General features: G+C 35.1%; 1 protein-coding gene and 1 long non-coding RNA gene across 8 annotated transcripts in view; both read left to right on the top strand.

The window, feature by feature from the left end:
• Abl (tyrosine-protein kinase Abl) overlaps window positions 1-15,963 on the top strand; it is a 126,255-nt gene extending 110,292 nt beyond the window's left edge. For 4 of the 7 annotated variants that reach the window (XM_080149022.1, XM_080149021.1, XM_080149020.1 and 1 more), the window contains exons 39-46: window positions 1,316-1,542; window positions 1,909-2,076; window positions 3,118-3,231; window positions 3,710-3,876; window positions 4,445-4,502; window positions 7,217-7,380; window positions 14,067-14,171; window positions 14,495-15,963. In XM_080149022.1, the coding sequence (XP_080005148.1) occupies window positions 1,316-1,542; window positions 1,909-2,076; window positions 3,118-3,231; window positions 3,710-3,876; window positions 4,445-4,502; window positions 7,217-7,380; window positions 14,067-14,171; window positions 14,495-14,596 (1,105 nt within the window). In that variant the 3' untranslated portion in view covers window positions 14,597-15,963. The remainder of the gene's footprint in view (window positions 1-1,315; window positions 1,543-1,908; window positions 2,077-3,117; window positions 3,232-3,709; window positions 3,877-4,444; window positions 4,503-7,216; window positions 7,381-14,066; window positions 14,172-14,494) is intronic. The other 3 variants (XR_013875157.1, XR_013875158.1, XM_080149019.1) reach the window with 3 other exon arrangements.
• A 2,236-nt stretch (window positions 15,964-18,199) lies between these two features.
• Window positions 18,200-24,678, top strand: LOC145306742 (uncharacterized). The gene is made up of 3 exons (XR_013875187.1): window positions 18,200-18,900; window positions 19,249-19,288; window positions 22,312-24,678. It is a non-coding gene; the product is annotated as an uncharacterized LOC145306742 (long non-coding RNA).
• The last annotated feature ends 897 nt before the right edge of the window (window positions 24,679-25,575 follow it).

Raw genomic sequence — 25,575 nt, 5'->3', positions numbered from 1 at the left:
GACGTTTAATGCCTTTTTCGAAAATAAGGTATCTAGTTTTTTACTTCTTCCACCAATTCATAAATAATTGTCAATGCTTTTTCGTCATTTGTTTGGTCTTTGGGGCATCAAAAACGATGGTCCCTAAAAAGCTTAATTTTAATTGGAGTACCACAAGGATCTTTATATGGACTTCTTATACTTTTTTGAAAAAAATCTAGTTTTTCTTTCGCAAATTCAAAAGTAATTTCAATGTTTTTTCTTCATTTGTATGTCCCTTGAGACATCTAAAACGATGGTCCCCAAAAAGATTGTCCGTTTGTTTGTTTGTTACACCCTAATTTGTAGTACCACAAGGATCTTTATATGGACTTTTAATGCCTACTTGAAGAAAGGCATCTAGTTTTCATTTCTTCCACCAATTCAAAAATAATTGTCAATGCTTTCTCGTCATTTGTATATCTATCCTTTGATACTTCTAAAACGATGGTCCCACAAGGATCTTTATATGGACTTTTTATAGTTTTTTTGAAAAGAAAGGCATCTAGTTTTCACTTCTTCCACCAATTCAAAAACATTGTCAATGCTTTTTGGTCATTTGTATAGCCTTTGGGACATTTAAAACGATGGTCCCCAAAAAGATTGGTCGTTACACCCTAATTTTGGAGTACCACAGGAATCTTTATATGGACTTTTTATAGTTTTTTGAAAAGAAAGGCATCTAGTTTTCCCTTCAAAATATATATTCAAAAATAATAGTCAATGCTTTCTCGTCATTTTTGTAGACTGTAGGACATCCTAAACGATGGTCCCCAATAAGTTTGACTGTCCGTTTGTTTGTTACTCCCAAAATTTGGAGTACCACAAGGATCTTTATATGGACTTTTTATAGTTTTTTTTTTTTAAAAGAAGGGCATCTAGTTTTCCCTTGTTCCACCAATTCAAAAATAATTGTCAATGCTTTCTCGTCATTTGTGTGGACTGTAGGACATCCTAAACGATGGTCCCCAATAAGTTTGACTGTCCGTTCGTTTGTTACTCCCAAAATTTGGAGTACCACAAGGATCTTTATATGGGTGATTTTTTGTGAAGATTCAATTTGTATTTTCTCTATTCCTTAGTAAGCTCGTCGCGTCGTCGGTCTGTCTGAATGCTATAAACAAGTTCAATGTTTTTATGTAAGCTACAATAGAAGATAGAAGTCAGAATTAGATTTGGACTGATTTTCTATAAAAAAATGTCAGCCGATCATATCATACCTCAAAAATCAAATTTTAAAAGCTACTAAGAATAGAAACTTAAAATTATTTGGAATATTAATCACTGGATCTTTCAGGTCAAACGAGGTTCTAAAAGTTGTGGAACAAGAGTTAGAGGCCACCTCAAGCAAGAATCAAGGCTTAGAAGCCTCCAGTAAGATGCCAAGTTCTGAAAACTCCAGTAAGATGCCAGGTTCAGAGACCTCCTCCAGCAGAACTCCAGGTTCAGAAACCTCCTCCAGCAGAACTCCAGGTTCAGAGGAACAAGATAATGAGAACTCTGAAGAAAAGAGGAAAAGCACAGGTATAGCATGACAGACTGTCAGACAGACTGACAGACAGACTGACAGACAGACTGACAGACAGACTGACTTACAGACAGACAGGCAGTCAGACAGTCAGACAGACAGACAGACTGACAGATAGACAGACTGACTGACAGACAAACTTTGAGACAGACTGACTGACAGACAGACAGACAAACTTTCAGACAGATGGACTGACAGACGGACGGATACATGTCTAGAAAAGTTTCACTTGACACACAGACAGAAGTTGCTTTTTAAAATAGATGGTTGTCTAATTGATACAAAAAGAAAGTTCGACTTACCCCTAGAGGCCCTAGAGAAAAATAAGCCGCCAGAAATAATGATTTATTTTTTCACCACAGGTTCTATCTCCAGCCTTGTTAAGATGTGGGAGGGAAATCCTTCAACAGATTCGCAACAACAACAACAACAAATGACTGAGGTGTCCTCCCTCCCTGCCTCATCTAGTACGGGAGCATCATCCCTCCCCCCACCTTCAGCTTCAGCTAGTCAAGTCACAACTAATACTGGTAAACTTTGATTGATAGATTGATTAATGGTTGATTGATTTCTAAGGGGGCGGGGGGGGGGGTAGTTCTGATACTTGCGTAAACAGTGATTATAGACTTTGTCTTAGAAGTGAGAGGGTAGGTCATTTTACACAAAAAATTCCTTTTGGAGTGCAGTTTCCCTGTTTAAAAAAAAGGATTTGGCCTCCAGGTTTAGGTGCTGCAATCCTCCATGTTGTCTCTGGACAGATAAAAATAAAAACTTATTGTTTTTTTTGAAGAGTTAGAGTTTAACCTATAAAACAAAATATGCAGTCTTTATCTTCACGGATGTAAATAACATTCAAAAAGATGCATATTTTGTTTTATAAGTTGACCTTTAACTCTTTAAAAAAAAATTAATTTATACATTTTTAACCTGGAAGCCTGCAGCTCCTGAACCTGGAGGCCAAATCCAATTTTTTTTAAAAATTGATTGAATGATTAAAAGGTTGATTGATTGATAAATTGATTAGTTGATTGATTGAAGGATTAATTGATTAATTGTTTAATAGATTAATTGATAGATTTATTAATAAATTGATGGTTTTATTGATAGATTTATACATAAAGTTAAATATTTATTGATAGATATAGGTAGATAGAAATATTTATTTATATATTTAAGATCAGGTTATTGAATTAATGATTGAGAAAAATTTGATAATTGAAAATAATTGATAAATGATAGCCTAATTAATTATGGACCAAGGCATTCTTCCTGCTCTTAAAATAATATGATGCGCCCGCAATAGCAACCAGGGATCTAAATGGATAAGACAGTGGCCAACAAATAATTAATGCAAATAAATCCCCAATGTTAAAACACAAAATTACCCCTTCTGTAGCGTAAGATTGTTGGTTGAAATGTTTGAACACTTAATTTAATAAACCAATCAATAAAAATTCACTAAAGTCCCCAATGTTATTAAGCCAACGAATTAAAAAAACATTATCATAAACAGCACGTTGTCCCCTCCCTCTCTCTTTGAATAAAAAGTAAAAAAATTGTTTTTATTCCAGGTTCAGTGGTGAAGTTTGAAAAGCGTATCTGGCCCCCCATACCTTACTCTACAGACAACCCAACAGAGAAACCTGTGGTGCCCATCAAACCATTGACGGTCCAGAACAACTCAGGTATAGTGTAGCGTGGGAATATTGATAATAGCGTGGGAAAAATTGTGTATAGCGTGGAAAAAATAATGATTCCATGATATATTCCATTAGTCATACTCATATCAAACCAATGACCGTGCAGAACAACTCTGGTATAGTGTACCGTGGGAAAATTTATAATAGCGTGGGAAGAATAATGATAGCGTGGGGAAATTAAGATTAGTGTGGGGAAAAGGATAATAGCGTGGGAAAATTGATAATAGCGTGGGAAAATTAGTTATATCAAACCATTGACGGTGCAGAACAACTCAGGTAAAAAAACGGAGGAAATCCTTACAATAAAGTAACAGGATGTCTGTCTGTTTGTTTTTACCGAAGGATCTCGCTAACCGCTTTTCTCTTCTTTCTCTTTTTTCTATCTTTTTTTTTTAAGTATATGATCTCCTTTAAGAATATAATTCTAAAATATTCTAAACTATTGTATATAATTATATTATAGGTCCGCCGCCGCATACAAGTAGCGCTGCCAAGAAAGTGCTTGCACCGCCAACCACTAAACCGCCGCCGCCCATAATGGGCGTTAAGCCGCCGCTGCCCGCCGGAAAGCCCAGTGTTTGTAATATTTACGCGGCACCTAGTCAAATTTCTGCGTCTAGTGTTAATAAGGTAATTAATCATATATATGGATAGACAGATAGATAGACAATCAGACAGATTAATAGATAGACACCAAGACAGACAAACATACAAATATCAGACAAACAAGCAGACAGACAAACACAAAGATAGATAGGCACTAAGACAGACAAACATAAAAATGTCAGACAAACAGACAGATAGATTCACAGATAAATGACAGATGGTTAGATAGACAAATATATAGATAGACTGATAGATAGACAGATATATAGATCGACATATTTACTTACAATATAGACAGATAGACATACAAAAGACACAGTCACTAAAGTTTTATAATAACGTTTTCTTATTCGTTGGCTTAATAACTTTTAAGTTTTATTTGGTGGGTTTATTAAGTTGAGTGTCCAAATGTTTCAACCACTAATTGTAATCGAAAGAAGAAGTAATTTTGTATATAATCATTGGGGATGTACATTAATTTATCGACCATTGTATTATCCCTTTAGATTCCTCGAAGGACAGACGAACAGAAAGACAGATATAAAATAAGATATTAATAAAATAAAATAATATAAAAAAATATTATTTACAGGAATCTAAGAAAAAATCTCCCACACGCACAGCAGTAAAGGAAAGCCATAACAAGTCAGGTAAAATAAAAATGTGTGTCTATGTGTGTCTATGTGTGTGTGTGTTTGTGTGTAGCCATTGTTTCTTGTGTATCTGGACCTATATAGTCATGGAGTAGGACGCGACACTTTTGTAAAGCCACTAGGGCTATCAAGTTCCACGTTCAAGTACATTATGACTTGACCCGCTGTCTCATGGGAGCTACTCTTTATTACCTCACCCTCGCCGAGTATGGCTGGTGTTCCAAATTTAATTAAGTCACCGTAATGAATGACGCTCTCCGCAAAGGAGCTTAGGATAAGGGTTGCATAGAAAGGTTTGGCAATCCGTCGAATTTTTGGGTCGGATTCGGATTTTTGGATTGCGGATTCTAGCAATAATTTAAAGGGTCAATTTATAAATAAAAATTCTAGCCCCTTCAGCGGACAATTTGTAAAAATAAAAACTTGGGATTATTTTTATTGTATTTAAGAAACAATAAAATACTTTTGGGGATTTTGTCTGCCACATTAAAAAAAAATTATGTTCTACAAAAGTTAAGAATCCGAATCCGTTATTTAAATTGCGGATTCGGATTCTGGGTTCAAAAATGTCCAAAAATTGGTCGGACTGCGGATTCGGACTGCTTATCCTAGAATTATGTTTAACCACTTAATAATCTCCTTTCTTGCACAACCAAGTTGCGTAAATGTATTACGAGCCTCCCCCCCCCCCCCCCCCCATCTACCCCCTTGATCCTATCCCCTCCCCTTCTAATGAATGAACGAACTGACCAATAATAATTTTCAACCTTAATTAACAATTGACGACAATTTTTCCCCTGTCATAATATCCACGTATATTTTACATCAGGGAGGGAGGGAACATTGGGCTGTTTATTACAATAATCCCCAAAGTTTATTATAACGTTTGCTCATTAACTTTGAGGACTTTTAATGAGTTTTGATTGGTTGGATTAATAATTTGAGTGTTCAAACATTTCAACTACTAATTTTAATCTACAGAAGGGGTAATTTTGTGTATCATTATTGAGGATGTACATTAATTAATCTGCCATTGTCTTTATATCCCTGGTAATGCACAGCCCAATGTCCCCTGGAAATTTAAACAGATCATCTTAATTGTAGAATCCTTATTTTATAAACTGGTACTCAAAGTTTTATAATCTGGTACCCAAAGTTTTATAAACTGGTACCCAAAGTTTTATAATCTGGTATCCAAAGTTTTATATAAACTGGTACCTAAAGTTTTATAAACTGGTACCCAAAGTTTTATAAATTGGTACTCAAAGTTTTATAATCTAGTACCAAAAGTTTATACTGTTACCTAAAGTTTTATAATCTGGTACCCAAAGTTTTATAAACTGGTACCCAAAGCTTTATAATCTGGTACCCAAACTTTTATAAGCTGGTACCCAAAGTTTTATAATCTGGTACCCAAAGTTTTATAATTTGGTACCCAAAGTTTTGTAATCTGGTACCCAAAGTTTTATAAACCAAAGTTTTATAAACTGGTACCTAAAGTTTTATAAACTGGTACCCAAAGTTTTATAAATTGGTACTCAAAGTTTTATAATCTAGTACCAAAAGTTTATAATCTGTTACCTAAAGTTTTATAATCTGGTATCCAAAGTTTTATAAACTGGTACCCAAAGTTTTATAAACTGGTTCCCATAGTTTTATAAACTGGTACCCAAAGTTTTATAAACTGGTACCCAAAGTTTTATAAACTGGTTCCCAAAGTTTTATAATCTGGTATCCAAAGTTTTATAAACTAGTTCCCAAAGTTTTATAAACTGGTACCCAAAGTTTTATAAACTGGTACCCAAAGTTTTATAAACTGGTACCCAAAGTTTTATAATCTGGTACCCAAAGTTTTATAATCTGGTATCCAAAGTTTTATAATCTGGTACCCAAAGTTTATAATCTGGTACCCAAAGTTATATAAACTGGTATCCAAAGTTTTATAATCTGGTACCCAAAGTTTTATAATCTGGTACCCAAAGTTTTATAATCTGGTATCCAAAGTTTTATAATCTGGTACCCAAAGTTTATAATCTGGTACCCAAAGTTATATAAACTGGTATCCAAAGTTTTATAATCTGGTACCCAAAGTTTTATAATCTGGTACCCAAAGTTTTATAATCTGGTATCCAAAGTTTTATAATCTGGTATCCAAAGTTTTATAAACTGGTACCCAAAGTTTTATAAACTGGTATCCAAAGTTTTATAATCTGGTACCCAAAGTTTTATAATCTGGTACCCAAAGTTTTATAATCTGGTATCCAAAGTTTTAAAAACTGGTACCCAAAGTTTTATAAACTGGTACCTAAAGTTTTATAATCTGGTACCCAAAGTTTTATAAACTGGTACCCAAAGTTTTATAATCTGGTATCCAAAGTTTTATAAACTGGTACCCAAAGTTTTATAATCTGGTATCCAAAGTTTTATAAACTGGTACCCAAAGTTTTATAAACTGGTATCCAAAGTTTTATAATCTGTTACCCAAAGTATTATAATCTAGGACCCAAAGTTTTATAAACTGGTACCTAAAGTTTTATAATCTGGTATCCAAAGTTTTATAAACTGGTACCCAAAGTTTTATAATCTGGTATCCAAAGTTTTATAAACTGGTACCCAAAGTTTTATAATCTGGTATCCAAAGTTTTATAAACTGGTACCCAAAGTTTTATAATCTGGTACCCAAAGTTTTACATGTATTATATATATTATAGAGGAAACGGAAACCTCCACCGATAGCGGCCTGTCTTCGCTGTCTAGCAGCTGCACGGCTGCCACAAGTCCAGCTGCCAGTCTTATACAGAGTATACAGGAGTTGTCAAGCAAGTTGGATTCTTTGGATAATAGTAAGGAGAGTACTAAAGCTACTTCAGATAAGGTATAATTTTATTTCATTTGCAAAGCGCTTAGAAGTTAACTTTGTCAGTCTTAAAAAGCATGATTTTTAGGGGGAGGGGGAATTTTTCTAGGGTCAATTTCTCCTAGGAGGTTGAATGAAAAATCTCCAAAAATAGTATTAAACCCTCTTTGAGCCTATAGAAAGCTTCACTGTAAAGGAGAACCATATCGGTTCAGCAGTTAGCGAGCTCTTCAGCTGCAGATTATAAATATTATAAGATGACGTAATCTTTTGTGTGAAGATTATCTAATTTAATGAATATATGTATATTTCTCTTATTTTTATTTGTCTTTATATCTTTTGACTATCTATCTATCTATTTACTATTATCTATCTAGTATTTACTATCTAACTATCTAGATACTATCTTTATATCTATCTATCCATAGATACTATCTATCTATCTATATACAATCTATCTATCTATCTTATTACTATCTATCTATCTATCTGGATACTATCTATCTTATTACTATCTATCTATATACTAACTATCTTATTACTATCTATCTATCTATCTATCTAGATCAGGTATCATCAGGTATCAGAATGTAGCAGGCCTCAGGAACTTGGGCGGCTTCGCCATCTTGTCCAAGGCAGGGACCAAACTTGTGCTACGCACTTGTCCACAGACCCATCTGCTTTGTTACCACTGTTCTTGGCTAACAAACCTAAATAGTATATGTTAGCCTTCTCTTGTTGTGACATGATGTTCCATGTCCACCTATAATATATGTTTCTCTAAACTTGTGGTTTTAAACTCTAAATTTTCCTGTTTTTTTTATAAATTTCAATATGTGCTTAAGACTCAAGGTATGGAAGTCTTTGGTCCGTATGGTGTTGTTACCAAATAGCTCCAGCCTGAGCTTGTTGTATCTGGGGCAGTAGCCGATGAGGTGTTCGATGGTTTCCTCATGGAATCCACACTGTTGACAGCCTGGGTTGTCTACCAGGTTCATTCTAAATAAGTGTTTATTAGTGTTGGCGTGGCCAGTCAGGATCTGGCATGCATACATGACAAAAGTCCTGTTTTTGTTCTGGATGAGTTTCCAGACATTGTTTCTGGCTTCTTTCAGAAACATTCGTGTTTGTCTGCAGAATCTTGGGTCAGCAGGACTCATCCACTTCTGTTGATGAGCCCTGTCGGCCCATTCTTTGATTATACCATTGATGTATGATATAGGAATGGGTGCATGTGGTTCTGGATAGATTACCTGTTTGTTGTTCATTGCGGAGCCAAGCTTGGCTAGGCGATCCGCAATTTCATTACCTTTGTGACCTACATGTGCTGGGATCCAGATAAGTTCCACCATATTTTTCTTACCTAGTCTGTTTAGTGCCTGTTTGGCTCTCGCCACGCAGGTGCTGTCCACTATATACTTACTTGCAGCTTTGATAGCTGCCTGGCTGTCAATATGTACTTTAATATTTTTACCTATGGGGTTGATTTCTAGTAGATGTTGTGCCGCAGCTTCCATTGCCAGGATTTCCGCTTGGAACACTGTGGCAATCTTACCTAGGTGCCTGTATCCCTGTTGTTTGATATTGATACCTTTGGTTGTGTAGCCAAAACCACTACCTGATTTGGTTTTTGACCCGTCTGTGTAGACATGAATGGTGCTGTCATTTGATGGAGTGAGCTTAAACTGATATTTGTTCAGTTCATCTTTTGTTTTTATGATACTAATAAAATTACACTCACCCCTTTGCTTGTTGATGAGCTTGTCTGTTGGCAGTGATAGTTCTGGGAGTTCTTTTGCCAATTTTAGAACTCTGTTGGTGTGGTTTTCAGGTTTTGTGACCTCTCCTTCCTTGTGTGACCAGTTACCATTCCTCGTCAACCTTAGGTAACTTTTCAGTGATAGAGCCTTAATATGAATTTCTATAGGATGTAGATCTAAAATAATTTCCATGGCCTGTGTGGCTGTGGTTTTCATTGCATTAAGAGAGGCAAGGCACCCCCTGCGCTGGACCTTTTCTAGTTTTTTAATGTGTGTGGTTTTGTAGGCACTGTTTAGCCAAACTAGACATCCATATGTGAGGATGGGTCTGACTAGACTAGTGTACATCCACCTGCACACTTTGGGTCTTAGCCCCCAATTTTTCCCAAGCATTTTACGGCATTGGTTCATTACAATATTGGCTCTCCTGGTGATATTATCTACATGTTTGGTCCAGGTGAGTTTGGAGTCTAGAGTGACCCCCAAGTACTTAAAGGTTTTGACAACTTCAACTAGCTCACCATTTACCTTGACTATGGGGTTTCTGATGTTGCGTTTGCGGGTGAAAACCATGATTTTGGTTTTTGAGGCGCTGAAACTAAGGCCACAGTCTGAGGCCCAGGTTTCCATTACCTTTGCATCCTGGTTTAGGCGATCCTCTATGGTTGATATATCTATACCTGTGACTAAGTCCACTAAGTCATCAGCAAAGGCATTTATCATGCTGGGGTGTACATCTGGGAACCTATCTAAAAGATCATCTGGTTCTAGATTCCAGAAGATGATGGACATAATGCCACCTTGTGGTGTCCCCCTGGTGGGGATCTTTGTGACACACTCACCGTTTAGCGTGGCTTCGGCTATTCTGTTGGTGAGCAGGTGTTCTGACCATTTTATAATAGCTGGATCTATACCTTTCCTTACCAAGTTGTTGATAATGCTGCTTATGCTGGCTTTAGAGAAGGCTGCATCAATGTCTAGAAAGAGGGCACCTGTGATCTCTTTCTTTTCAAGTGATTTTTCAACCTTGTGTACTAACCTATGAAGAGCATCTTCTGTAGATATACTTTCCCTGTAGCTGAACAAGTTCTTATGAAGCTTGTTGTACTTGAAGGTGGTCCTGTTGAGATACCAGAAGATGAGCCTTTCAAGCCCTTTCAGGAGAAAGGATGTCAGGCTGATGGGTCTGAGATTTTTTGGGTTACTATAATCTAGTTTACCAACCTTTGGTATGAAAACTACTTTAGTTCTCAACCAGCTTTTAGGTACTTTACCTTGTGTAATACTTAGCTTGTAGATATGTGTGACTAGGTCCAGAATGGCATCTGAGCCATGTTGTAACATGGCTGGGTAAATGCCATCTGGGCCCGGGGATTTATATGGACTGAAACTTTTAAAGCATGCCTTAACTGATTGTCTGTTCACAATGTTGTCAATATCTAGGTTACTTACCCCAAAGTCTCTAGGGACGTACTGTTCCTCCTCTGGTACACTGGGGAAATGTGTGTCTAATAATACCTTTAAAGTTTCTTCTGGAGAGCAGGTGAAATCACCTTGTTGGTTTTTTACTGTACCTAGTTCAATCTTGTTGCCCTGGGCTAGAACTTTTTGTATTCTGCTTGCCGTGGTGAGGTCTGAAAGTTCGTCACAATGACGTTTCCATCCCTCAATTTTAGCTGTTTTGATGTCAGATTTATACTTACTTTTTAACCTGTCATATGCCTCTTTAGTCTCAGCTGTATTATACCTGCGATTTTTGACGTTAGCTCTGTGTAGCTTACGTTGTGTTTGACTAAGATTACCATTCCACCAAGGTGGTCTTCTTTTACCTTTGAAGATTCTCAGCTTGCAGCTGGAGTTATAGGAGTTAATAATAGCATTTTCTAATCTATCCGTTAGTATGTCTATGTTTTCACTACTTGTATTAATACCTGAAATTTCTTTGTTCAAATTTTGACCAAAGAGAGACCAGTCTGTCTTTTTTACATTTCTGTACGAGTTGTCCATATTTGGGTCAGCTATGTTTTTACTTACAATGAGGTCAAATACAATTCTACGGTGATCTGACATTGTTTCATCACTAGATACCTGCCAGTTTACTACTTTGTCTAAGACTTTAGTGTCACCTATTGTGATATCAATTACCTCTTGTCTCCTACAATCGGAAAAAGTATAATCGTTACCTTTATTAAGAATGTGTAAATTTGTGGAGGACAACCATTCCATGAGCTCTACGCCCCTTTGATTGTCATTTGAGCTGCCAAAAGCTGTACTATGGCAGTTTGAATCGCTGCCAATTAGTAGGGACCATCCTTTGGTCCTGCAGAAAGTTGTGAGCTCTCTCAGCAGTTCCGGGGGTGGTGGTGGTGCTCCGGGTCCCTGGTGATATTCCATGTATACACTAGAAATAACTAAAGTGGTCCCATCCTCCAAATGCATGCCCACTGAGCACATATCCGGAGAACAGAACTGATTTATCTGCCAGCAATTAATATTTTTTGATACTAAAATCCCTGCCCTGTTCTTAGTATTAGGCTTACCACAAAAAAGCTTATGTTTTTTTGAGAAGCCAGTGATTTTAAAACTTTTATGATTAAAATTTGGCTCTTGTATCAGAGAGACAAATCCTGTATAGGTAAAGTCAATGTTGTTACTATTTAAGCCTAAGCTTAAGTAATTGTCATGTACTGCTGTAGCTGCTATTGCTTTATGTAAGTTGATTTGACTAAATTTTAGTCTAGTTTGAGTAGGTGGCGTCATTATTTATAAAAATTATTTAAGGGGGAAAAAATTTATATAAATACACTAAATAGAAAAATACTTAGTTTTTCTCCTGCATGGAGGCTCCCTCCTGGAGGGGTGGGAAACCTTCCTTCTTCCTCTCACTCCAATCCTCCAGAGCTTTACTCCAGACGTCAGAGTACGTGTAAATGCTGGTCTTCAGCTGGCTGCCTTGGTCAAGGATGCTGTCCAGGGCGTCCTCGGCTACTTCCACGACAATGCTAAAGAATTTAGCACCCTCTGGAAGCTCCTCATCCTTGTTCAAGCATCCCTTGACCACCTTCAGGTGTTTCTCCCTTAAAAATGGATTATATAACCTGAGAAAGCTTTCCATTAAGGACCTTTCTTTCCAGGCCAACCTCTTGAGGTTCTTGACGGAGAGGCACACGAACGGCATCTCCCCCGGGCCGTATGCCGCATACTTGTACCCCAGCTGTTCCCTGCCCTCGGGCACTCCGGCTTGCCGGATTGTCCTGAGCAGGAAGTCAACCGTGGCTTGGTTGCGGCACTTAACCCAGAAGCCATGGTTCCTGCGCCCCCTCCCCAAGATGTCCTTTCCCATGTCAATGGCCTCGAGATTTTTGTCGAGGCCCTCACTCATTAGGGCCATCTCCAGCTCCGCCTCAATGGCATCCCAGTCATCTTGGTCCAGCGTGTGGAGGTCAGCATCGGCGCCGGCATCATCATTGTCCGGCACCGCCCTGACATCCACCTGCAGGCCCTCGACTCTGGCCGCCTTGGAGAAGGACATCTCGTCCCTTTTAACCCTTCTCTTTTCTGCCCTAATTTTGTGGGCCCTGTTCTTGCCCTGATTGCTGGCTACAGCTGCACCACTGACAACCTGTTTTTCCCCTTTCTTTGTTTTCCCCCCCTTGCCCCTCTTCCTTTTCTTTTCCACTTGCCACCCCTCCCCTTCCCCTTTGTCTGTGTTGCAGCCGGCTCCATCATTCAGAGTTTCTGAAAATGTATCCAGAAACTGGCCAAAATCGTCCATACTTTTGTTGGGGGAAATGATGGTTTTATCCATCAGATTCCCATTGTCATTCCCTGGGGGTGGCGTCGAGACAGCGGCAGCCCCCACGGAAATACCTGCACCGGATGGGTTTCCTGCTCTGGATGGCGTAAAAACAGCGGCATCCTTCATTGCAGTAGTACCACGTCCGTCTGGTGTGGTCGGCGCTGAGAGCGCCGAAGTTGACATTCTCCTGGGAGAAGCAAATCTCCTATTCGGAAATTTGCTTGTCCCAGGGACTGGTACGCCGGAAATATCAAAATTACCGACCGTTGCTGTTGGTTTGAGGCTTCCTGTAGTCCTTTGGGGGGTCCCAACCAGTCCCTCTTCCATTGGGATATCCCCCCCGGCAGTAGCTTCAGGGATGAGTTGGCCACCGGCTCCAGTCTCATCTCTCTTCCCCATTTCGAGTTGGGGGACATTCTCATTTCCATTGACGTTCATTTTGTTCATTTTTAAATAAGCTAATATTCTGAAAAAGAATATTAGTTATTTTGGGTGGCCTAGAGAAAATTTGCTTCCTAAAGGATTTCACTGCGGCCAGAGTTACGTCCTTACCTAAATTAATCTGCGGGGAGTTTTTATTTACTGTTTTTTTTTTGTTTTGATTTAATTCACTTCTGATTAAAAATACAAAATAAAAGAACTAAAGTTTAAGAAAAAAGTTTGTGTGATCACAGTGGTTTGGTGTGGACTGTGGGGGGATGTAAACAAAGGTCAGCTGATTTAATTTTAATATTGTGATCGACCAATCAGAAGCAGCCTTATATTAGAAAAGACGACATTTTTAAGTTACCCTAATTCTCGGTAAATTGTCAACACCCCATAATGATAATTATTTGTCATTTGGGGATGTAGCCATGGAAGAGAATATTTGATTATACCATATTAACTTGCCAAGGTACCGAGTGCAGGTTCTTAGTAAAAAAGCCCCCTGGCCTCGTCACGGCGAACCTACCTATGGTTAAGGATTATTGATATTCAACAGAGTAATTATATGTCTGTCTATGCTTTGCCGCATTCGGTAGCTTCAATAAGAGCTTAACTATCTATCTTATTTTATCTATCTATCTATCCAGATACTATTTATCTTATTACTATCTATCTAGATACTATCTATCTGTCTATCTATTCACTATCTATCTATCTAGATACTATCTATCTGCACTGGATGCCAAGGACTACTAGATACCATATCTCCCACAGCTAGATTCAAGTTCAGAGGTCTTGCCAATAAACTTGAAAACTTATCCAAGGTTTGTGCTTTAAATTCATAGGACAATTCTTTCATATTCTTTATTAAAAGCGAAGCTTTTTTATAATTAGGGTCGGTCTGTGCTTATTTTTTAATTGAATTAAAAATAATGAGAAAAAAAAATATTTTGTGTCGTATTATAAAAAGTTTTCCAGAAGTAATAAGCTAAAAAAATCGTAAAATTAAGACGAGGTAGTTTTGTTAGCCAAGGCCTTCGACCCCTTCGGGGCCAACAATACTAGAATTAATCTTTGAAATTTTTTATTTCACTAACCACAAAAATCTGCCTGTAATACAATGCAATAAAAAACTATTTATTTTCAGGACGTTTTAACCAGCCACGCATTAAAATCAGACGGTCAAGCCAAAATAATCTGCGACATAAAAACTTTACTCAAAGACATACTCTCCATACTACAAAGATAGTAGACACTTCAGAACACATATAAATAACCATAATTTTGCCTAAGGCTCGGCAGCCGTGCGTCAGCCGCTTTGAAGCCCCAGTGAAATGAACCTTTTGCAATAATAAAAATCATCTGGAAATCTAAACCTGACCAAAATATGGCAATCCTTATTTTCAAAAAAAAATTCTAAACACCCAAACTGTTTTAAATTTGAGGCTGATGCACGGCTGTGGATCCCTAGATTTGCCTGTTCTGACGATGTATTCTCATATAGTTGCTACGCTACTAATATTTTGAGGCCAATTTTTAAAAGAAATATAAAAATATTAGAAAATTTTCTGTGAAAAATTTGGAAGATTTTTTTTGTAAATTTGATTTTTTATAAAATTGGCCTCGGAAAAATAATAATTCTTGCCGATTTTTGTATTTATTTAAATTCTTTTTTTTGATTAATTTTATTATGTGATATAGGTAATTCATAACTTTTATTCATTTTTTATCAATCTGTTTTAGGTAAATTACTAAATATCAATTTTGAATCATTAAAATGTTAAGATTTCTCTAAAAAAAAAGTCAGTTTTTCATATTAATTAGGTAATAAACATCCATTGATGAAATCCTTATATAAAAATAACAGGATGTCTGTATGTGTGTACCGAAGGATCTCGCTAACCGATATGTTTTACCTTTACAGAGTAGCTTCACTTAGGTATTGGGAGGTTTATAACCACCACCTACCCAAGAGTAATTGCCCCTAGAAAAATTACACCCCCCCCCCCCCCGAAAAAAGTTAGTTTTCACTTCTTTTATAGAAACAGCCGCTAGTTATAAAAAAAACTCATTCATATGATATTATTTTTATTTAATTGTTTAAAACGCATTTTATTTTGTATTTAATTTATTATCTTGAAGAGCTTTTGCTTTTATATAGTCGTATGTGAAATTAATTTAATATCTAGTATTTTGTAAAAACGTATACTATACATGCTTTATTTAACCATTGAGCGCACGGCTGAGGATAACCCGTGTTAAGTTGGTATTTTTTTTCAGGGAGGGAGGGGATCTTGGAGATCTAATCTTTTATAATTAAAAGGGATCTTAAGGGATAAGACAATGGACGCTAGATTCATATACATCCCTAATTATGTTAAACAAGATTACCCCCTCTGGGTAAAAGTACCCAAAGTTTTAAAGCCAATAAATGAGGTAATTACGTTACAAAACTTTGGGTACCAGTATAATTTCCAGTCCAATGTCCCCTCCCTCCACGGAAGAAATTAATTATGATGAAAATTAGTATTAATATGTGCATTTTTTTATTATTAACTATTCTCTTTTTTTTTAGTTTTTATTCGATAATAAATTTTTACAGTTTTTGATAAATAATTCGTTGTTCCTCTATTTGCCAGCGGCTACGCCACTTTTTGGATCGGATTCGGATTTTTTAAAATTTTCCCAAAAAAAATAGCGGATTAATTCGTGGATTACGGATTTTTGTTAATTTAGCGGATTTTCGGATTGTGGATTGCGGATTCTAGCAATATTTTTGAAGGCTTTTTCGCAAATAAAAAAATTCTAGACCCTACAGCGGCCATTTTCTAACCCTTACCTAACCTAAAATAAAATAAGCATGAAAAGCTACTGTGAAAATTAAATACAAAAAACTGTTAAGACTATCCCTATTTTACCTGAAGTTAATACGTGTACAATAAAATACTTTTTGTTTTTCCTGTCACATTTTAAATTAAAATTTTTTAAGTGTTGCAAAAGTAAAAAAATTAACAATCTTAATCCAATTCTGATTTTGGGTCCAAAAATTGGGCGGATGTGGATTGCCAACCCTATAATATCTATTATACAAAGTAGAAAGCTGTCTGTCTGTCTGAAGCTTAAGATCTTAGTACCCACTGAACCGATTGGGATCTACTCTTCAGGGAATATACCTACTGGTTCTGAAATGGTTTTAAGCTATATTTTTGGGTCAAATCCGATAATCCTTTAAAGTAACAGGATGTTTGTATGCGTGTTAACTATTTTTGGGAAGGGTACCACCACCCTTCAAAGAAATATCGCACCTAAAGCCCTTTCAAAAAAAAGTGTTTTTTTATTATTTCAGTTACTTGTAGCGCATCCGCTCGTCACGTCGGTGAGGTGATTTGTTCGAATGTCGGCTAAACACCGCGTCAAAACAAACGACGTTAAAAGAATTAAAATGCTGATGATATGTCAGATGCGCAACATTAATAGTATGGGGTAATGCCTTGGCTCAAAACAGGCGCAACTCATTACCTTGCATAGTTAGGTCTTCTCAGATAAAGGTAGTGCAATTGAAGAATTGGGTGATACCTTTCCCTGGGTGCTTTAGCAGAGAGAGAGAGTGAACAATGGCAGCTTATACCAACAATGAAATTAATTCGGGAAAAAATAACGAAACCTATACGAGTTTTACAGCTGTCTTTGGGGGGCAACACATCGTAAAATTGACGATCTCTCCATTTGCCCCCCAAATATTAATTTATATTTATTTCGCTTGTTGGTTATACCTTATACCTGGAACAATGGGCTGTTTATTACACTAGCCCCCAAAGTTTTATAATAACGTTGGCTTAACAACTTTGCAGGTGGCGAAGAGAGGACTTGAACAGGGATCTAAAGGGATAATACAATGGCCAATAATTTGATGTACCTCCCCTATGATGATACAACAAATTTCCCCTTCTGCAGATTACAATTAATAGTTGAAACGTTTGGACAATCAACTTAAAGAGTATAGGAAGCTAATATGGTTCTTGTAGAACCCATGTAGAAGCTTTAGCTTAATACAATAACATTGACCACTCACATTTTTGTAATCCCATAAGTTTTTTTATAGAAAAATTAATAGATTTTCTTTTTAGCACCAATATTCTTGATCAAAAAATCGTGGTTAAGGAAGCGTTGTTTAAAAAATAATTTTCTTGATATAGGATGAAAATTAAAAATCGAGGTAATAGAGACTGTGCAGCAATAAAACGGCTATTTAAAAGTGCAATTTATATTCAGTTTCCTTTATTAGGTATATGGGAGATAGATTTTTAATATTCTTACTTTGCTTATAGACTTCTTGCCCTAATAGATGTTTTTTAAAACTTAATTTTCTCATTTTTGGGAAGAAAAATAAAAAAAAGATTTACTAGAACCTATAAACAATACAAATGTCTACAGATTTATGCTTAAATTATAAATTTTAGCATAACAGGAATATATTTGATAGAAAAAATTGAAACCAAAAAATTCTTAATTTTTTTGGTCTTCGATACAGACCAGGCGATTCAAACCGCTTACGCGTTGTAAGCGGTTTCACATAAAAACATGTCTCTGATTCCGTCTGTGCTGGCCTGTGTAAACACACACACATATACAGACAGCTGATTGCAGCCGGGCCGGTACCTTTAGTTGGTTCTACCACACACACACATACAAATGTAAACAAAAATTAACATATGGCCGTCGTCAATATTCAGTTTTGTGTGATATTTTATCATTTAAAAACTTTTTGTTATTCAAAAATTATTAATATTATTATACCTATTTATTCAAACTACATTATGATTAAATATTCATATGATTTTATTTCATTTCAACGAATGTTGCTACATCAATAAAAATTGTTTTCTGCCGGTGCAGTCTTGGATATCCTTTTTTTAAAAGATGCGCATCAAAATTTGAAGTAAAAGTAAAAGTACATTTAAAGATTTATTAGTAGGATTTATTTATTTTTATATTTTGGTATATAATAGATTTTGAGTTAGGTTGGAACAAAAAATAATTTATTTTCTACAAGTTAGCTACAAGTTCCTGTGCAGTGGCGTGCACAGGGAAATGCGCGAAGCTTACCCGAAACTTATGATACCCCTCGATTAGAGGGGTTTTATGTCATTATTCAAGTAACAACCAAAACTTTTTTCAATTAGTAAATGTTTTTCAGGAACATAATTAAACCAAAATAAAGTAGTGAGGGTTTTTGTTTGAAGCCTAAAATCTCAATAACTACTGCATGAACCGATTGGGTACTCTAATTTAAGTAGGCTTTAAATTGGTCCTGTGGATGGTTTTAGGCTATTTTATTTTCTTATTTAGGTCTTGGGATGGTTTTCAGCTCTTTTTATAGCTCCTCTCTAACCCTTTAAATACAGAGCCCTAGATGTTAGGGACGTAGCCCCACTAGTTAATTATAATACTTTAAACAATAATGCATGTTTCAGATTTTTATAAAATGGCAAGTAGTCATGAAAACATAAATTTTAAATTATGAAGGAAAAGGCAAGGAACTTAACAGGACAGGTAAATTATTGGTTTCATAGGAAAGTGATTTCAACAATTTTAAATCTTGAAGCTAGGGACGCAGCATTCAGAAATAAAATGATGTAAAAAGTACATATACTTCTCGATTGAAATAAATAAGACTTAATATATATGTACACCTAAACTTTCTTCTCTCTCTGCACTTTGAACTTTTAAAATATAGATTCAAAGGCGGTTTCACTCAAAGCACTTGGTCTAGCATAGAATCCATCCCTCCCTTCTTTGATTTTAAATATATTGAAAAAAAGTAGAAGGAACTATAATCAGGAAGATTCGGCTGTGTTTATTTTTCTTTGGTTTAATATTTTAACATATTTAAATATTAAGGTTGAGTTCAAGATTGGAGTCGGCAAGAACCCATGAAACGGTAATTTTTATTATTTTTTATCTTCCCCCCACATCTATTTTATTCTGACGGGGGGAAGGTGGGAAACAAACGTATTAGTTATTTTTATGTAATCTAATGTGTTAAAAACGTGGATGACAACATCCATTAAAGCAATGCTCTGAAACAGTAGGACAAACGTACATGAACACATAAAGTGTGACAAAACTGAATAATCAGAATATAAATGTATAAGACATACCTACCTAACAAAAGTGTAGGTAATTTTTAAAACTTTTGAAATACAGGATAATTAAATCACTTAAAAATTTGTTGTAGAAAGCTAAACATCAATAATAAAATAATAAATGTACTGACATTCTGGTAACAATTGTGGAGTTGCTACGCTTCCTAAATCGTACCTAAGTACTACAGGAATCTCAATTCAAAGTTTAAAATTGATAGGACAATTACAACATGTCTACATAAACAATATGAGCTAACTGTTCCACGGTAAAAGCTAACATTACATACGGACAGACTGACCCAAATTATAGAAAAACTTCGCTTTTAACAAGGGCTATGAACTATGGCACAAAGTGCTAATGTTATTTATATTCAGATATTAAATTATTCCATTCATAGGAATACCTAATTTTTTTCAGCTAATAATAAAATTTTATACAATTTTTATTAGTTATTTAACGTATCCTATTTCCGCTGATAGTAAAATGAAAAAATTAAAGATTAATTGCAGTTTTGTTTGTTTTCCCTGGCTAACAAACCTGGTATTGGTAGGGGGGGGGGGGGAGTTTTGAAACATTTGAGAAAATAGTGTGCTTAGGCTTTATCTTTGGACTGAGAGGATAGGTTATTAGAGATAAAATCATTCTTATATAAAGATTTTCCCTAAGTTTTAATATATTTTGGATAGGGCTCCAACTTCAGGTGCGGCAGGCCTCCAGGTTAGAGTTAGACCGACTCAAAATGCAAAAAATTTTGGCGCACTATTCTAACTCATTTCTTTTATGATATTATGACTATTGAATATTGATACCAAAAAAGTGTCCTGGTAGCTTTTTTCAGCAATATGTCAATTTCGATTTTCTTTAAAAAAGGGGGAGGGTCCCCCCTCGGGGAAAATTTTTTTTTTTTTTAATTTGACTTTATATACCTACCTTCCTTAATTTGTTTGAAGAGTAGATAATGAATCAAAAAACGATTTTAAAAGATTTTGATCATAACAAGGGCTATCATTAAAAGACTTACAATTTTGGCAACAAAACAAACAAAATCAGCTAATTTTGACGGTTATTTGAGGATAACATTTGCTAGGGTCTGTCCAGAGTCTTCTTAGAGGCCTTCAGCTCCTAAACCTGGAGGTCTATTTAATTTTTTTTCAAATATGTTAATAACATCTAAAAAAAAGTAAGTGCTTTTGATTTTTTTAACTGTACAGAGACCACCTGAAGGCCTGCAGCACCTGAACCTGGAGGCCGATTGTAATTTTTTATTCAAATATGTAAATAATATCTATAAAGATGTTTATGTTGTCTTATTAGGGGGGGGGGGGGAAGATGTGGTGACTCATGCCACGACATACCAGCAATTTTATTTTGGGTGCTACTTCCTTAGTTTTTGAGATAATTGGCTAGGTATAATCTTTTTGGTTGTGTCACTAATTACCCCAAGTTTTGGTATCTTTAAAAAAGAACGGCGACAGGACCGTCGCTCCCACCATTTTCCGCAGCCGCAAAAAAAAATTTATTGCATTTCTCGCAAAATTAGGCAATTTGGAATCATTTGACACCATATAATTTTTTTTTTCAATTTCCTCTTACAATCAACCCTGCGGGTTGATTTTTTTCAAATTCTCGGTTATTTAGGCTTTACTTAAATTCAGTACATCTCCTATGCTTTTAATGATACTAGTGGCTGCGCCCCTGGTATCTAGGGGACTCTGTCTTCAAAGGGGTAAGGAGGTGGAAGACAAATAGCCTAAAACCATCCCGACACCTATTTGAGGCTTCACTGTAAAGGAGGACCATATTGGGTCAGTGGTTAGACAAAAAAGCTTATTACTTTATATAAAAGTAATGAAATAAATCTTTTAAGGTTGTTCAGTAAAAAATATTTAAATAAAAAATTTATTGCATTTCTCGCCTAATTAGGCAATTTGGAATCAATTGAGACCATGTTATTTTTTCAAAAAAATTTCCCTTACAAGCAACCCTGCCCCCGTTAATTCAGTGCTTCTCCTGAGCTTTAAAAGTTATTGAAACAAAATCTGTTTAGGTTGTTCAGTAAGAAATATTTGAATAAAAAATAGCGTCGGGACCACCACTCCTGCCATTCAACGTCAGTTTCCACTGCCGCCAAAAAAGAACAACATGGTGTTAAATGATTCCAAATGGCTTAATTTGGCGAGAAACGCAATAAAAAAATTGAATGGCGGTCATATCATCGTTTTTTATGTTATCTTTTTTTTCTGACCCATGTTAAAGATTTGTTACAATATCTTTAAAAGCACAGGAGAAGTACTGAATTTAAGTTAAACATTTATAAAAAGGGAAAAATTTTTGAAAAAAATAACATGGTCTCAAATGATTCCAAATTGCCCAATAAGAATTTTTTATATCATTAGGTATATAAGAAGTAGAATGATTTTATCTTTAATAACCTATCCTCTCAGTCCTAAGAAAAAGCATATGCTTCCCCCCCCCCTCTCCTTAATTATTAAAAACACTACGTAACTTTGATATTAAAATACATGACTTTAGTTTTTTTTCCGAAACCGCTCTAATCCAGCATACATTACAATTTTTCATTTTAATATCCATGGAAATTGTCTATATATTACATTATCTATATTTTTTCTGCTTCGTTTAAGATGTACCTATTAGGAGTTTGCCATGCATGGCAATTCAGCTGGATATTGGCAAAAAAACTAGGCATTAAAATCAGCACTAAATTAAATTGAAGTGATATTATGTCTTCTAAAGGTGTTTAAAAAGTAAACGATCTGAAACCTTCGGTAAACGTTAATAAATTTATTTTTTTCGTAGGATGGAAGAAAAAGAGAAAAAGTTGTCATGTAGTCAACGGAACTTAACCAACAAAAGAGTTTCAGCACTGAAATTAGAACTATAAGGGAATGGAAGCGTAGACGCTGCTGCTGCATAAAAACATAATTTCTGCTGCATTTTTTTGTCTTTTCTTGCAAAATTTTGCCTCCCCACTTGGAGTTGGAATAATAAAACATATATTACCTAGTAGGTACAATTTAGCTTTTTTAAATCTTATTTATATTTATGTATTGTAATGCAGAATTTTAAAAAGAATATACCTATTAATGCAACTGTTGCATCTAACCGCAAGTCCTAGCTTCTTGTTAAATTAAGATAAAAAAATGGTTTATTCCTTCCCCCCTAATTATAATTAAGATTGTTGTATACTCTTCAGCATTAATGAACAGATAAAGGGAGAGGTCATTTTCTAGTAAATCCCGTAAAGGTGTGTGTTATAAGGCCTAAAAATAGTAGTAGAACGATAAGGTGCTCTATATATTTGTATTTCCTATTGAATAGAACAATAGGGAAGAAATTTTTTTTTTTTTTTTTGATAACCGTACCTGGAATATCTGAAATTTCTATCAAACGCTTTGTTTGGCTCAAACTGACACAAATAAAAAAAAATATAATTATAATAAATCAACCTGTAAAGAATGACTTCTTCCTTTGTTTAATGGTATAGATTGTTCTTAACCTTTACCTTGTACCTATAGAAAACATTATTATTATAATTATATTTTTTTTTTATTTTTGTCAGTTTGAGCCAAACAAAGCGTTTGATAGAAATTTCGTATTTTTTTTAGATAATCCAGGTACGGTTATCAAAGAAAAAAAAAAAAATTTCCCTATTGTTCTATTCAATAGGGAATACATATATCTAGAGCACCTTATCGTTCTACTACTATTTTTAGGCCTTATAACACACACCTTTACGGGATTTACTAGAAAATGACCTCTCCCTTTATTGTGCATTTGAACTATGGGTGTCAATCCAAATAAAAAAAATCCGCATTCCGGCCAATTTTCGGACCCAGAATCCAAATTTGCAATTTAATTTGTGGATTAGGATTGTTGATTTTTATGCCTTTTGTAGCACATAAAAGGGGGGGGGGATGTGCGTCTTTTGAAACCAAAAATAAAACGCACATGATCTCAGCCCATACAATTTTTTTTGGAAAACAATATGGAACTGTGAAGAAACGGCGGCGGAACCGCTGCTCCCTCCGAAAACTGCTGTTTCCCGCTAAATTAGACAGTTCTCAATCATCTGAGCTAGATAAACTTTTTTTTGAATTTCCCTTATATTTTTACTTACATTTTTTTTAATATTGACATGTTTGAAAGTGTCAAGGGAAATTTATATGAAAAAAAAGTTTATCTCAGATGAATAAGAAATTGTCTATTATGGCGAGAAAAGGCAAAACATAAATTTGGCGGGAAAGAGATTCTTCACAGTTCCATATTGTTCTCCACTAAAGCAACTGCTTTGCCGAATTTTAGAGCTGTAACTCGTATATGTGCTGAAATCATGCACGTTTTACTTTTGGTTTCAAAAAGTGGCACATCCACCCCCCCCCCTTTTTTATACATATAAAATTTTAAGTAAATAAATGTTTTATTTATGTTAAAAGTCAACGTTTTTTGTATTTTATTTTCATAGTAGCTTTTCATGCTTATTCTAGGTTATGTTAGGTTAAGTGTGGGTTAGAAATTGACCACAGTAGGGGCTAGAAATAGAAGAAAAGCTACTAAGAAAATTCTAAAAAAGCGCTACTTTAGATTTTTTCCAATGCCGGGTAAATTTATTCCTTTTTTTATTTATAAAAAGACCTTTAAAAATATTGCTAGAATCCGCGAACCGAAAATCTGCAATTTGCAAAAAGACAAGAATCCGCAATCCCTGGATTAATCCACTTTTTTGATTGATTTGTGTGAAAGTCCGAATCCTATCCAAAAATTCGGCAGCTTGACACCACTAATTTAAACACACACAAGTTAAATTGTTTAAAGATATACATTTCTATTAATTTAGTCTTAAAAGTAAAACAGTAACTAGCAAGTTGATATTAAATATCCGTTTTTTAACATTTTCCTCTGATTGAAATTTAAACATACCTAGCCATACTGAAAAATTGATTTTCCACGAGTAATGAAATAAAAACTTAAAAAACTGAAAGCTGTCTACATTGTGATGCAATAAATAACTATTCTTCTTTTAATTATTGGATCAGTCACACTATGCCTGTTAATGTTTGTTAGTTGAATGGCTTGGATTGATGTTATCATCCTTATATGATCATTTAAATTTTTGATTTATGTTTTGTTATCCAAACAGTAATTTAATAAATAAATACAAAATAATGACCTTTTTTTAGTAGCAAAACTACACTAATATATGTCTGTCCGTTAGAAATCGAATGAAGGAATTTGAGAAACATAGTTTTCTCTGCATCACTTTAAAATACTTTTTGTCAACATTATGGAGCATATTAGCTTGTTTTTTTTTTAGCTATTTCATATATTCCCCGTTGTCTGTTTGGTTTGATTTTCAAAAATTTTTTGTGTAAAATAGTATCAAAATAAATTTTTACGGTGTTCAATTGATTTTTTTTTGTCATAAGATGAAAGGTATATAGCTTTATCTTCTGCCTATATATTTTTTTACGCATTTTTGGTCCGATTCACACATTTCTCTATTAAATTTCGATTTCTCGACGTGAAGGGATTTGTGTGTCAATAAATTCTTTTTTTAGTAGCGAAGCTACTCTATAATTCCAAATGTCCGTCGTCAGACACAGAAAGGGGAAAACGTGATTTTCTCGGCTCCTATTCAAGATAGACAGCTGAAATTTTAGTGAAGATTCTTTTGATATATGCCATTCCCCTGTAATCTATACATTGTTTTGTCCAACTGTTTTTTATTTTGGGTGCTATCTCGATTCCTAGATTTTTAAGATTTTCTCATCTCTTTATCTAGATAGATTGCTGAAGTTTTCAGGGATTAACCTTTACAGGGTAGCTTCTCATTGGTCCTGGGAAGGTTATTAACTATTTCGAGAGAGGGTACCTCCACCCTTCTGAGATAAATCACCCTGCCCTAAAATTTGTATTACATTTTTCTTTTAAAAACTAAAATTAGAATTGCCAAATAATTATTTTTTATACTACTTTGTAATCTAAATTAAACAAGATAATGGGCGAATTGTAGTTTTTTGAATATTGTTTTGATAGGTTATTTTAGGTTAGGTGATTTCCCTT

The sequence above is a fragment of the Acartia tonsa genome, chromosome 15, assembly GCF_053477335.1.
Source record: "Acartia tonsa isolate MP-2025a chromosome 15, ASM5347733v1, whole genome shotgun sequence".
In the NCBI taxonomy this organism is placed as follows: domain Eukaryota; kingdom Metazoa; phylum Arthropoda; class Copepoda; order Calanoida; family Acartiidae; genus Acartia; species Acartia tonsa.
The sequence above is the reverse complement of the archived record's forward strand: the minus strand, read 5'-3'. Positions and strand labels throughout refer to the sequence as shown.